The 13,815-nt window shown below is 47.5% G+C and overlaps 2 protein-coding genes across 2 annotated transcripts in view; both read right to left on the reverse strand.

Moving 5' to 3' along the window:
• Positions 1–13,815, reverse strand: part of LRRC32 (leucine rich repeat containing 32) — a 353,559-nt gene that overhangs the window by 80,374 nt on the left and 259,370 nt on the right. The window lies entirely within an intron of this gene.
• THAP12 (THAP domain containing 12) overlaps positions 1–13,815 on the reverse strand; it is a 71,702-nt gene that overhangs the window by 28,401 nt on the left and 29,486 nt on the right. The window contains exons 6-8 of the mRNA XM_060160063.1: positions 12,481–12,630; positions 5,224–5,425; positions 3,977–4,017 (exon numbers count right to left, since the gene is read on the reverse strand). Coding sequence (XP_060016046.1) covers positions 12,623–12,630 — 8 coding nt within the window. The 3' untranslated portion in view covers positions 3,977–4,017; positions 5,224–5,425; positions 12,481–12,622. The remainder of the gene's footprint in view (positions 1–3,976; positions 4,018–5,223; positions 5,426–12,480; positions 12,631–13,815) is intronic.

The raw sequence follows: 13,815 nt of genomic DNA on the forward strand, positions 1-13,815 counted from the left end.
TAATGCTATAAAATGGGAAAGGCATAATCTCAATAAAGGTCAGTCCTTCTAAAAAGGGGCAGTGGTAAATTTACAATAGCATAGTTTGCATGTATGACAGTAAAACAAATTCCAGGGGAGAAACAAAACTTTATATTACTGTATTACTCATTCATCGGTTTTGTCAATTTAGGAGTCTATATCCAGCTTGTTCTTAAGCTTTATCATGGTTCTTGAGAAAAACCCTGTTTCATTTTGGTTATCTTGTGGGAAAGGGAAGCCACACCCAACATAGTTCCACTGAATTTGGAATGTTCCACCAGAGCTGAGAGAGGCTGAGGACCAAGACAGCAACCACCAGCCCCTCCTCCCCCTACTGGTTGAGGGGGCAGGTGGCCAGGTGGTGGGACTCAGAGCCAGCGGGCACCCTGATCACCCAGCACAGCGTAGCAAGACGTTTACCTGAAAGGAATGCTGCAGACCAAGGAGACTTTTGTTAGAGACCCTGGCCCATCAGTGCATCTGCAGGCTTTTGCAAACCACCCTTCTATCAGACTCCTTTATGTGAACACTGAGGCCCAGAGAGAGGAGGTGGTTTACCCAAAGTCACACAGAAAATCAGTGAAGAGCTGAGGCTAGAACCTGGGTCTCTGGCCTGTCAGCTCCATATTCTCGCCACCCCTCTGGGCTCTGGGGCTCCCGGTAGTCTCCTTTCCTGACCCTGAAAGAGGCTCACAGGTCCTGCCATGTTGCCATAAACTCTTCAGGGTTCCAGCTCTGGAGGCCAGAGATGGGCTGCTGCTGGGCTGCAGAGGATCAAGTTACCTGCTTGGAGTGGGTCCCTCCCAGGAGCCAGCCGCTCTCCAGCTTGGCAGGAGGACAGTTAGGCGAGGCTGGGCTCATGGAAGATGCCAGAGCTTCTACAATGGAGGGCTTCAGCGATCCAACACCTCCTTTGGGGCTACTGTCACCAAATCCAAGCTGACACCCTGGCTCTGGGCAGAGGATGGCGGGGGTGGGTAGGGGGGTGGGGTCTGGTTGTTCAGAAGGCTCTGCCAGGTATGGGAGGGAAGGGGGTGGGAGGGCTTGGCCTCTGCAAGGCGGCTTCTTTCCCTCCTCCTCAAGGGCTTTGCTTAGGCTATGCCTTTTTCCTGCTTCTGTTTCCTCTTAGACACGCCTGCCTCCACAAAGCCTCTTTGACTGGGGACCTGAGGTCTGGTCTACATTTTGGGCCTCCGTCACCTAATCTGTGAAATGGACAGTTGTGAGCATGGGAATATATCTAAGGGTCCTGTCAGCACAGACATTGAGCCTCTCAGGTCAGTTCTGTGGTGGGTGCACTCCCAGATGAGGACGTGGACCCTTGGCAGCCCAGATGGCTGATTCCTACCCTGAGCGGAAGAGTAGCTACCCTTAATTTTTCTACCTTATGTCAGTGCCTCAAATCAGGAAGAAAATCCTGTTAACCATATGTTCCAGGCACCTGGAAGGTCTCAATAAATATTTGTCGAATGGATGAAAGAATATTAAGGTTTAGCATAAGGTTATTTTTAAGAAAGGTGCCACTTTAAAAAAGAGAATCAGGGCTTCCCTGGTGGCGCAGTGGTTGAGAGTCCACCTGCCGATGCAGGGAGCACAGGTTTGTGCCCTGGTCTGGGAGGATCCCACATGCCGCGGAGCGGCTAGGCCCGTGAGCTATGGCCGCTGAGCCTGCGCACCCGGAGCCTGTGCTCCGCAACGGGAGAGGCCACAACAGTGAGAGGCCCGCGTACCGCAAAAAAAAAAGAGAGAATCAAAGATCTAGTCCAGCTGTGCTCATCTGACAAAAAGGAAATAGTCCTGATGAAGGTCCTTTCTTGTTAAAGGTCACACAGAGAATATACATGGGGCCAGGCAGGTGCCCTGAGCCCAGCTCTTTGAGTGCTGCTCTTCTGATGGGTGAGAGCCCATCGAGGGTCAGGGCTGAATGAACAACCCCACTACTCCACCCTCAAATCTGTAGCTTCCAGGGACACTCTCAGTCTTCAGTGGGCACCCTGAGCTTCTTGAAAATTCCCTGTCATTCCTTGGGCTAGCTTGCTCCACTCTACACCCCCTTCTTTTGAATTTCCCCCAAGTTCCCCATCTTCTGCTGTAAGCTGTGTGACCTTGAGGAAGTTGCTCAGCTTCTCTGAGCTTGCATCATTAAATTGAGAGAAACATTACTGATCCTGAAGGGTTGCTGTGAGGTTCACAAGCTCTAGCAGAGAGAGTGCATGATAAAGTCAACATTTATGGGACACCCCCCCTTACTCTTTGCCAGACACATGTGAGACACAGGATCATTTCTTGCACAAAGCAGGGTAGGGGTTAAGCAGAAATTAGATTCACAGGCAGGCAGGGCCGACCTGAGTTAGAATTCTGGCCCTACCACCGACTCACTATGTGACCCTGGCAAGTCACGTAGCCTTTCTAGGACTCTCTTTTCTCATCTGTAAAATGGAGATATTAATAACTACCTTGCTGGGTAGTTGAGAGGATTAAACATGAACACTATAAACACCCAGTGTTTGGCATATGGTGCTCAGTGAAGGGCAGCCTTCATGCATTTCTTTCTCCATGAAGTGCCCACTGGGCCAGTGCTGTACTCCTACCCTTCCCCCACGCCCTGCACACTCCCGCCTCCCAGGTCCTCAGCTAAGCACTTGCTCCTTGTGTGTAGTAAGTCCTCAGTTCAAGGCTGTGGAATCCTACTTGGGTCTAATAAGGAGCACCAAAATAAAGGGAAATGAGGAGGCCCCAAGATGCGGAGCTTGGAGTGAGGGTGCTGTGCTTGGCTGGCAGCCAGCAGGCCTGGCCCTGAGTCCCCGGCAATCACCTTTCTAAATCATATCCTTCCCTTCAAGCAAGCAAGCCGGCCCTGGTGGAGGCCCTGGCCAAGCACAGCAGAACCTTTGTGAGCTCTTGGCTCTCCCCACAGCTCCCCGCCTCATCCTGTCATCACCTGCAAGGAGCCCTGGGGTGGGGCTCCAGGCAGGGGAGCAGAGCAGTTCCCAGGCTCCCTGGGCCCCATCACCTCCAACAATCGCTAACTGCCTGAGCCTGGCATTCAAGGCTCGAGGGTCTGGCCTCAGCCCGCCCTCCAGTCACATCTCCCTTCAGGGCCCCTCCTCCCCTCCCGGGCTGCCACCTGGTCTTTGATTCTCTGGAGAGGTGTTCACAGGGCCAGGGCTGTGGAGAGGCAGGAAGAGGCCGTCACTCCAGGAGAGGTCAGCATTGTGTCCCCATCCTCTGCTGCTCTTAGAACACCACACTTCATCGCCACCCTGGCCAGTCCTAAGCACTCAGACCTTAGTTTAAGTCTCCACTGGCTGGATGGCTGCAGGCCCGAGAGTCTCTTTCTTCCCTTGTACAGAGAGAGGAAACCCCTGCCTAGAGCAGGGCCTAGTGGAGCAGCTTTCTGTCCACTCAGGGATGCGAGGAGACCCCTTAGACTCTATCCTGGCCCCCCCCACCACAACCCAGGAATGGCTGTGCCAGGTGCCTCATCACCACCCAAGGACAGCTTGGGCTCCAGAAACCTGACTCTGAAACCTCCGTCTCTCTGAGGTTTAGGCTTGTATGAGTCACTGCTCAGAACTCTCCCCCTGCAGCTTGGACCCTGGGTAGTCCCTCTTCATTCATCAGGTCCAGCTGCGGAGGTGCCCCTGTGACATTCTCGCTGAACACTGCCCTACTGCCCATCACTGCCACCGTGGCAGAGCCTCTGCCCATCTCCTTCACCACTGGATTCCCAGGGCCTAGAAGAAGGTAGGGGCTCAAAAACAAGAACAGCCTGCCTGGCCCAGGATCTCCACCCCCTTTGTTGTCAGCATCCAAACCCACCTTCACGTCACTGATAAGTAAGCGTTTCAACATGAAAAAAAATCATAAAGTCAGACAAATGACAAATGGAGAAAACATACACAAGCCAGAATGCTAATTTCCTTAACATTTTATAAAGTGATAGGAAAAATACCTTTGTTCATATTTTTTTATCCAATTGGAAAGAAGTAAAACCTACAAAAAAGAGAAAAGTAAACATTTACACCTGTGAAAAGATGCTTAACCTCACTCAAAACAAAAGAAAAATCAACTAAAAATAACAGTGAAATGTACTTTTTGAGCTGTGGCCCTCAGACTGGCTTAGATGAAATAGGATGCTATTTATGAGATCTACTTGCATGTGTTTGCAATAATGGATAAGGATATTCATTGCAGTATTTTTTAGAACAATAATGGACCAGATAGTAACCATTTTAGGCTTGAGGACCATACGGGCTCATTGCTACAAGAATAGGCAGTGGGCCAGATTTAGTCAGCAGGCCACAGTTTGCCAACCCCTGGTTCAGATTAATAAAAGATTAGAAATGATCTCCATGTCCATCAGTAGAAGAATGGCTAAACACACATGACATATCCCTAGGATGGAACATGCCTGCAGAAGAAATGTGCTCATCAGTTGTCTCCAACTACGTTGTGAAAGGAACACATCCTGTGTAACCTAGAACTCCCTAGGAAAATACAGAAGAGCCACAAATAACTTCCTCTGGAAGGAGGAAACTGGGAGTCCAAGGGAGCAAGTGTGGGAGGAAAGCTTTGCAAAGCATACCCCATTGCTCAGTTTGAAATGTATGCATACTGTAAACACACATTAACTTAAAAACAGAATTAGTCCCCTAGTCCCCCAAACAAAAATGTTCCCTGAAATAAACGGACCTGTGGTGAAATAAGTTCGGTCCATACAGGGTTAAGCAAAGTTAAAGTGTCTTTGCGCAGGACTTGGGGCAGGGGTGTGGGGGTGTGTGTGGCCTTTAATATGCTGCTGTGCCTTGTGACTCCCAAGGAAGACACTATATGTGGCACTTCCTATGCTTATTGTGGTACCATGTTTCCACAGAGCATCTCTGAGGTCTACTATTCTGTGACTAGACCTCTAAGAGCAAGCACAAATGCCTTTACTCTCACTATATTCTCTCTCCCTCCCTCCCTCCCTCCTCCCTCCCCCTCTCTCCCCCTCTCCCTCTCTCCCTCTCTCTCTCTCTCTCTCTCTCTCACACACACACACACACTTACACACACACAAACACACACTCACACACACATAAGGTACCAAAGAACCTCCTTAAGGGCATTCCTCAGGTGACTGATCTCATGAGATGCTCTGTGGTCACATATTCTTGGGAAACGCTGTTCTGCCAATGCGGATGATAAATTATCGCTTACACTTCTCACAGATTTTACAGTTTCTCTGCCTTTGCTCACACCATCCCTTCCATCTGGACTGCTCTTTGTTTTAACCCACTTCTTCCTGCCAAGTTCCAGCTTATCTGTCCAGGCTTGGGTCTCATGCTTTCTGCACCATGATGAAGACTTCTTGGATCCTGGCAAAATCCTAGAGATGCCTGACAAGGGTCCCAGACCCTTGCTGAAAGAAAGAAAGAAATTACTGAGTGCAATAGAGGAATGCCTGAGGGAGGGAGGAGAAAGGGACAGAGGGCTGGATGGGTAGAGGGTTAGACTGCTGTGGGTGACTGTGATTGGGTTAATGAGTGGGGATGCAGTAGCTTGTTATACCTGTGTCCACAGATCTGTTCATCGTGGATGGCACCGGCAGAACTTCAGCTCTGTAGATCTGACTGATTGCCCCAAAGCAGCTTGTTGGCCTGTTCTTGGGCAGTCCCAGGAAGAGGGGAGAGGTCCCTCTCTCCCAAGCCTCTCCCCTGGGCCCTCATCCCTATCCAAAGCCCCACCAAGAAAAATGCCCACCTTTGGATGTGGATCTGGGGATGTCTTGCCACATTATGTGTTCCTGCCCTTGTCTGCATGGGCACTCCCTAGGAAGTGGGCATCCCCTGAGTTATTTTGAACAGAGAACCTGTGGGGGTCTGTAGAAACTGAGGTTTCCTCACTCCCCACCCGACTCTGCAGCCTGCTAGACACCCCAACACTGTGCCTCTAGGGGGCCCTATGAGAGTAGACCGGCACAGGGATCCAAAATGGAGAGGCCAATTCACCTGCTTATCTTTAAGCAAGCTTCCTCATAAGCAATTTCCTCTGGAACCTTCAGCAAAGTGCCTAACCTCTTTGAACCCTATTTTCCCCTCACTCCACAATGGGCATGTCTACCTCATTGACTACTTATGAATATAAGTTAAACAAAGTAGATGAAAGTATCTGGCACATAGTAGGGTTTTTGCAGCAGTTTCTCTCTCCCTTTTTCCCCAGTGTGGATTCTGAGCTGCTAGAGACTGCTTCTTCGTTTTCCATTGTGTGGTGTCAGGACACTGAAAGAAGGATAAATTGGGACGGATGGGAGAAGGCAGCTGTGGCCCAGTCTGTGCCAAGTACAGGTAGGCAAATTTCAAAAGCAGCCTCAGCCCCAGGGAAGGCTTCCCTGAGCCTTTCCCTTCAAGGGCTGCTTTGATCATTCGGCTTGTGACCAGCTGGTTTTCTCGTCAGTCTCCCCTCTCACCCCCACCCACCTTCCGCAGATGTAGATTCCCCTCAGATCAGGTGCTGGGAATGACTCACCTCTAGGTCCCCAAGCCCCCCTCAGTGCTTGGCACAGAGCAGGCTCACCAGACGGAGTAGTGGAAAAGGCTAGTCTCTTCAGTTGTCACTGAAGGTCCCTTAAAGAACAGTTTTACTTGCTGCCGAGAGGGTGCCAAGCTCTCGGCAAGAGAGAGCAGGCGCTGGTAGCCCAGGCAAGGAGAAGGGATGAGGTTGTGAGAGGCAGGGATGGACAGAGCTGGATGAGGGACAAGCTACTTTGTGATCTGCCCTTGGGCATTCATTCATTCAACACAATGAACAAATATTAAGTGCCTAGTGTTCGCCAGGCTCTCTGCACGTTCTGGCTTGTGATACTGCAGGGTATTGGTCAAGAGTGATGTGGATCTGGCTCTATGCGTTCTCGGGCAAGTTGCTTAACGTCTCTGAGCCTCAGTGATAGCATCAGCAGTAAGGTCAATGTTTCACAAGGTTGTTCTGAGAATTGTATCAGTTTATTTATGTAAATTGCTTGACACAGTTCCTGCTAGATTACTGTTTACAGATATAATTGTTAAAGATAATAATAATCCTGACTCAATCCTGTGTGGGTAGAGCCAGGGCCCCAACAAGCCTTGGAGTCCAGGCCAGCAATCCAGTTCCTTCATCTGAGAGCTGAAAAAACTGGGACCAGAGGAGACAGAGGAGGAACAGGAACAGATCCCCGGCCAGGGGCTTTCAGGGCACTCTTTCCATCTGAGCTGTTGTTTTTCCCTAAGCTTAGAGCCTGCAGAGCAGGCATGCATGCCGATTCGCCAAGTACTCCTCTGGGGAAAGTGGTATGTAAAGCTGGGGTGCAGCCTGCACATAACAGTGCAATAAAGGCAACTTCCGGGATTCACAGCTGAGGATGTACTTAAGATGCAATCCACTGCTGGGCCTGCGATATTCTGCTCTGAGCACCTCCTCTCTCTGGCTGTCCCTTCTGCTGAGTTACAGCCTGGCCCAGGAGAGTTTATTACTTCAGCCCCAGAACATTCTCTTACTGGAGACTGAGGCAATAATAATGATACAAGTGTATTTGTAAGATTTTCCAGATTCCATCGTGCTGTCATATCCTTAATTTCATCTGACCTCCACAACATTTTTTAACAGATGGAGAAACTGAGGCACAAGGAGTTAAGTAACTTACCTGAGGTCCTGGTACCAGGCAAGGTATTGTCACAAACTCTAGCGTTTATTCAATGACTTAAAATAAAAGCGGATACTCACTAGGTGCCTCATGGAAGCCAGTCTCCATTCGAAATGCTCTACCAACATTGAGTCCCGGTAACCCTCACAAGCACCCTCTGTGGCAGAAACTTACTATTCTTTCCCAGATGACAGAGGACAAGTAACTGACCCAAGGATACACAGCTCTAGCAGGTGGCAGAGCTAGGGTTCAAATCCAGATAGGTGGGCTCCATAATCCCCATTCTTAATCTCTACGTCAGGGTTTCTCAGCCTTGTGCTACGGACATCTGGGGCCAGAAAATCCTCTGTTCTGGGGGCCTATTCTGTGCGATGTAGGATGTTCAGCAGCATCTCTAGGCTCTACACACTGCACGCCAGTAGCTTCCCCACCACCACTACCACCATAGTAGTGACAACCAAAAATGCCTCCAAACATTGCCAAATGTCACTTGGGAGGTAAAATCGCCTCTGGTTGAAAACTACTGCTCTGTTATGCTATTCTAAAATGATAATATGTACAGTTTTTTTTTTAATACAGCAACCTCTGATTTCAGACAAAATATGTTCTGCAGACCTCTTTCCAAAATGAATCAACATTCAGATTCAAACAACCTTAACTGCTCACCTCCTATGCCCAGGCAATTTACAGACCATTTAAAAAATGAATTGATGCTTAGGAAAATCAAGCAACCTGCCCAGAATAACAAAGCTGGTATGTCGCAGAACAAGAACACGAACATCAGTCTCAAGGTCCACATGACAAACTTTTCTGGTAGTATTCATTCTAAAGTGACATATTCTGTATCTTCTCAATTCTAAGATACATTTTCTCCCCACAATTTAATAGTTTGGAAATTGAGATGCAACTAAAACCAATATTTGTTTACATAGAAAATTTTTTATTCTCCCCAAAGCTGCTATTTAATTAAAATTGTGTCTCATAACTAATAGCCTCTTAGAATTGAGAATTGAGGGCAGGAGCTGTGAATGTGGGAGATGCTGATGGAGTCAGACGGGAAGGAAAGACAGAGCAGTAGCCCTTCCTGTACTGGGATGTTGCCTGGTCCTCTACGCCAGCCGTTCCACCAAAACCCTGCCTCCTTCCCTGCTGACCCCTATCCAGCCTTTGTAACCTAGCTCATACCACACTCCTCCGAGAAGTCTTTCCAGGTCCTTTGGCATGAAGCTCACCCTTTCTAATTTCATCTACAGACTTTTCTTCTTTCAGAGCATTTCAGGGACATGATAGAACATATAGCTGACTAAACACTTTCTCCTTAATCATGGGTGATACTAGCATCCTTGCTTTACAGATGAGAAGACTGAGGCCCAGAGAGGGGCAGCAACTTGCCTAGCCTCTCTCTCAAGGGCAGGGAAGAGAAGTGAGTCTCCAGGTCCTTCATATCAGTACTCAAGCTTGTTCTGGGATACTTAACCATAACCAGCTGGTTAGCAGTCAGGTTAGCAGAGACTTTCCCTTGGAGAAAGCATTATTCCATGCTGTGGTGAGGTTTGACCATGACTGTACAATAAACGCCGTGGTATCTATGCTCAGAGTGGTGAAGTGGTTTGCCTAAGGCCCCACAACTCCCAAGTAGCAGCCTTCAGACTGGGTCTCCTCACACCAAACCTCTGCTCTTTCCCCTGTTCCTTACTGCTGGCTTGTCCAACCTTCTCTCACTCCGATGCTTCCAGCTCCTGGGCAGGCCTGCATCCACTCTCACAAGCAGGAAAAGGACAGCAGCTCTTCCAGGCCTCCCTCAGAGAACGAGCACCCACAGCCCTGCTCTCATGATGTCACAGGGGTTGTGGTCTGGCCCCTCCAGCATTGCCCACCAATGATCTAACTCTTCTAGAGCTGGATTCGAATCCTGCATCCAGCACAGTGACGAGCACAGGACCCTGCCCAAGCCCCAGACTCCAAACCAGAGAGCAATAGGGCTGCAGGAGGTCCCCGTGATGGTGCATTTTCACAAGTCAGTTGGGGACGACCCTGCCAACCCTACAGGTTGTTATGAAGACTGAAATGACGATGCCTGTGAAGACCCTTTATGGACTGTCAAGTGCTGTGGCAGGGCTGGGGCTGGCTGTGCAGTGTATGCAAGGACACAGGCTCTGGCTTTAGACAGACGTGGACTGTGTGACGGCGGGCAAATAATTTCTTTGAAATTCAGTTCTCTCATGGGGATAATATATCAACCTCACCAAAATATGAGTCTTAAATACGAATATACACATAAAGCATCTCACACAGTGCCTGGCATACAGGAGGCACTCAATAAATATTCAATTCCTCCCTAAGTATAAGCAGCATTACATGAAGCACAGCAGAAATCAATACTTCAATTCTATTATTTAAGCACACTGACAAATCTCACGCTATGGGTAGCAACGCTAACCTCAAATGAGCACTGAGATTACCAATGACTTTAAAGCACCAGCAACCACCTTTGTGTTTAGTCATCTATCTTCCAGGGGGACTGCAAAGCTGGAAAAGGAACTGCAGTCCAGAGGAAAACGCCACTATGTAATGGAGGTAAATTAACAATGTACATCTCCCTCTCCACACTGTTTCAGGTCTGCTCCACTTCCCTATAAAAAGGCTGGAGCTGAGACACAAGAAGGTTCTAAAGAGGGCAATGAAAATTATATGGGCTGTGGTTTGAGAAGGGAAGGAAGAGAAGAAAAAAAGCAAGGCAGAAATTACTTGACATAGAAAGGAAGGGGTAAGACAGGTGATAAATAGAAGGGTATTATATGGCAGGGGAGGGTGGTGAGTCACATGCCAAGGTTGTTATTGTGGCAGGGCCTGGGGGGACCAAAGGGAACATGTCTCAAGACCTGGAACACTTTGGAAGAAAGATCATACAAATCACAGACATTACTAATTATGATTAACAGTGACCAATGTGGGGTTTGCTTTTTTAGTTCAACCATGTTCTCTCATTTTCTAAACATGCCCAGAAGCTGCAGGCCAGACTTCACCACACACCTCACCTTTGAAAGGCTCTATTCCTATGGCCAGTTCACACAGACAAGGGGTTGAGGTTCAGCATTTCTTGGAAGATTCCCCTGACCAGAGGGTGATGGCCAACTCCTGAGTGGGAATTTCAAGGGTTTTCATGGATTGGCCCCTAACTGCCTTTACATCTTTATCTCCAGTTGCTTTCCCCTTCCCTCAATCTTCCAGCCACTCTGAATTTCCCATTGGTCCTGGAACACATCATGTGTCCATTCATTCAACAAATATGGAGCACCAGCTACCTGCCAGCACTATTAAAGGCAATGGGATACAACCACAGCAAACATTACAAGGTCCCGGCCCTTGTAGAACTTATATACTAGTGCAGGAAGTCAACTTATTTTTAGAAAAGATAAGCTAGTTTCAAAAGCATCATCAGAGAAAGCTGCTCTTTGGAGATAATGTTTAAGCAAAGATCTGAATGATGTGAAAAATGAGCTAGGAACTAATTGGGCTAACAGCTGTCATGGCACAGCAAGTGTAAAGGTTGTGAACAAGCTTCTCTGAATGTGCCTGGTGAGTGGGAGAAACAAAAAAGACCGTAGTAGATGGGCAGAGTGAACAAGAATCAGACTAGGAGATGTGGCCAGGGGTAGACATGGACTAGATTGCGTAGGGTCTTAGGTCATGGTCGGAGTTTGGATTCTGGCCTAAGACCACTGGAAGGGTCTGAGAAAAGGAGGTTCATGATAACTCTGCCTGTTACATGGAAAACAGACTTGGAGAAAAAGACAAAGTGAGAGGTGATAGTGGTTTGAACTGAGGTGGTAACAGCAGAGGCGGTGAGAAGCAACTGGGCACAGGTGATGGGGATGCACTGGCGACAGACACTTGAGCTGGGCCTTGAAGAATCAGCAGCCTAACAACTTGCCATCAGGGCCAATGACTTATCTTTGTAGCCCAAACACTTGGAATAACGCTTGGCATGATGTGTGTTAAATGGAACTGGAAAAGTAGCAACAAATCTTTTGGAAGAAAAATATTTTCATGTAACTAATCTTGAGTTTTCCATTTCAGAATGCTATACAATCCTTCTGAAAATGAGAAAAATAAATACATTGTAGAAAATAAGGAAAAATTTTAATCCCCCATACTCCCACCACCTACCTAGAGACGAACAGTAGTATTTTGGTGTACTTCCTCCCACCCCAGTCTTTTCACACAGATTTTTCTTTAAAGGTGAGGATTTCCACTCTGAGGAGCAGCCTGCTCTACCAGCAATAGCTGGCCGGGTTGACTGCCACTCCACAGCTGCATGGCCTTTTACAAGTCACTTTCAGATCCATAAAATGAGGACAGTAACACCTACCGCCTCAGGTTACTGTGAGCCTAAATAAAATGATTCATACAAAGTACCTAATATGATGCTTGGAGCATAGTAAGTGCTCAGTACATAGTAGCTGCTATTAATAAAAGGAAGTCCAAATCCCACAAGGCACAATTATAAGGAAAGCTTTCAACATCTCATTTTTTAGGAAAAAGGCTTTGAAAACCCACACTGTAACCACATGTATCCTTCCAAAGAAAAATAATCATACCAAGAATAGGAATTTGCCAAATAAGATGTAGCAATATCAAATATTTTTGAAACCAAAATTTTACGGTATGCGAAACAGCAGTGTGCCAAGAACTAACCCCAGACCCTGGCCTGTTTAATAAACCTCTCTCCTATAAAGCTGACATACTTATGGGATTACTGTTTACATTAATAAGTTTGAAGGGTGGACACTGCTCACCTGCCAAGAAATGATTCTTTCAGGCTTTCCATCTTCAGTTTCGTCTGTGTGGTAGGACAGAGCACAGCACTGTTGGGACACTTTGGTTCTCCCCTGGCCTCTGCCACCACCGAGTGGTGTGATCCTGAGCAAGCTGTCCTGTCTAGTCCTCTGTAAAATGAAGCGTCATCTGTGTAACTCTACTGCTCTAAACTCTACCATGCAGATTTTAATTTAATATGTATAATACTGGTTTAAGGAAGAAGTATCACAACTTAATCGGGTATCTTGAAAGCCTTAAATAGCAGGTGATGACTGGAGACAAGAGCATGTCTCACACTTTTCTAGGTCTAGCTAGGGCATCACCTCCTCTAGTCACTCAGGGCCCTCCCTTCACACCGTGGGTTTTCCACCAGCTAGGGTGACCATACGTCCTGGTTTGTTCCAGACAGTCCTGCTTTATCTGTTGTTCTGGCATAACTAATAATCGTACCCTTACACTATCAAAAGTGTCCCAGTTGGGATGATGAGTGATAGGATTACCCTACCCTTAGCCCTGCTCCTGGCAGCTCCTGGCTTGCATGTCTGGCTCCCCCATGTGACTGAGCTCACTGAGGGTACGGGCTCAGTCTTACCTTTGCATCCATGGCATGGGATTCATCTCATTCATCTTTGTACCCATGACCCTAGCCTCATGCCTGAGGCTAAATTTAGATTAAGCACCACAGGCATTCAATACAATATTTGAAATAAAATGAAAAGCAAATATGAGACAAGGAATTAGATTTGCAAATCTTTACATCACGTTAGAATCACGGTTCCACCTTTCACTAGCTGTGTGGCCTTCTAATCGTTAGGTTTTCACCTGAAAAAAATACGGACAATATTACCTTTTTCATAGGGTGAAAAAGTTTAAATGAGATAATTCAGGTAAGGTGCTTGAGCACAGCACTGGAATACAGCGAGCACTCTTCCCTAGCAGCAGCTGCTACCAGACAATGATGAACACTCCTGCTGCCGCAACTCTGCTCTAAGAAACGTAAACCAACACCTAACAAGCATCCAGTAGGCACTCAATAAGTGTGCACTAAACGAATACTTGGTCTTATGCTAGACCAAGCTGGCAGCAGACCAGATTCTTGGATTACAAAATGCATTAATCAAAATTATAATTTAGTGGGACTTCCCTGGCGGTCCAGTGGTCAAGACTCCATGCTTTCACTGCAGGAGGCACGGGTTTATTCCCTGGTAGGGGAACTAAGATCCCACATGCTGCGGCCAAAAAGAAAAAGAAAAAAATTACAATTTATAAGTCAAACGGTTTGACTCTTCTAAGTCCAGTTTAAATAATAACAA

Source organism: Lagenorhynchus albirostris, chromosome 9 (assembly GCF_949774975.1).
Source record: "Lagenorhynchus albirostris chromosome 9, mLagAlb1.1, whole genome shotgun sequence".
Lineage (NCBI taxonomy): Eukaryota > Metazoa > Chordata > Mammalia > Artiodactyla > Delphinidae > Lagenorhynchus > Lagenorhynchus albirostris.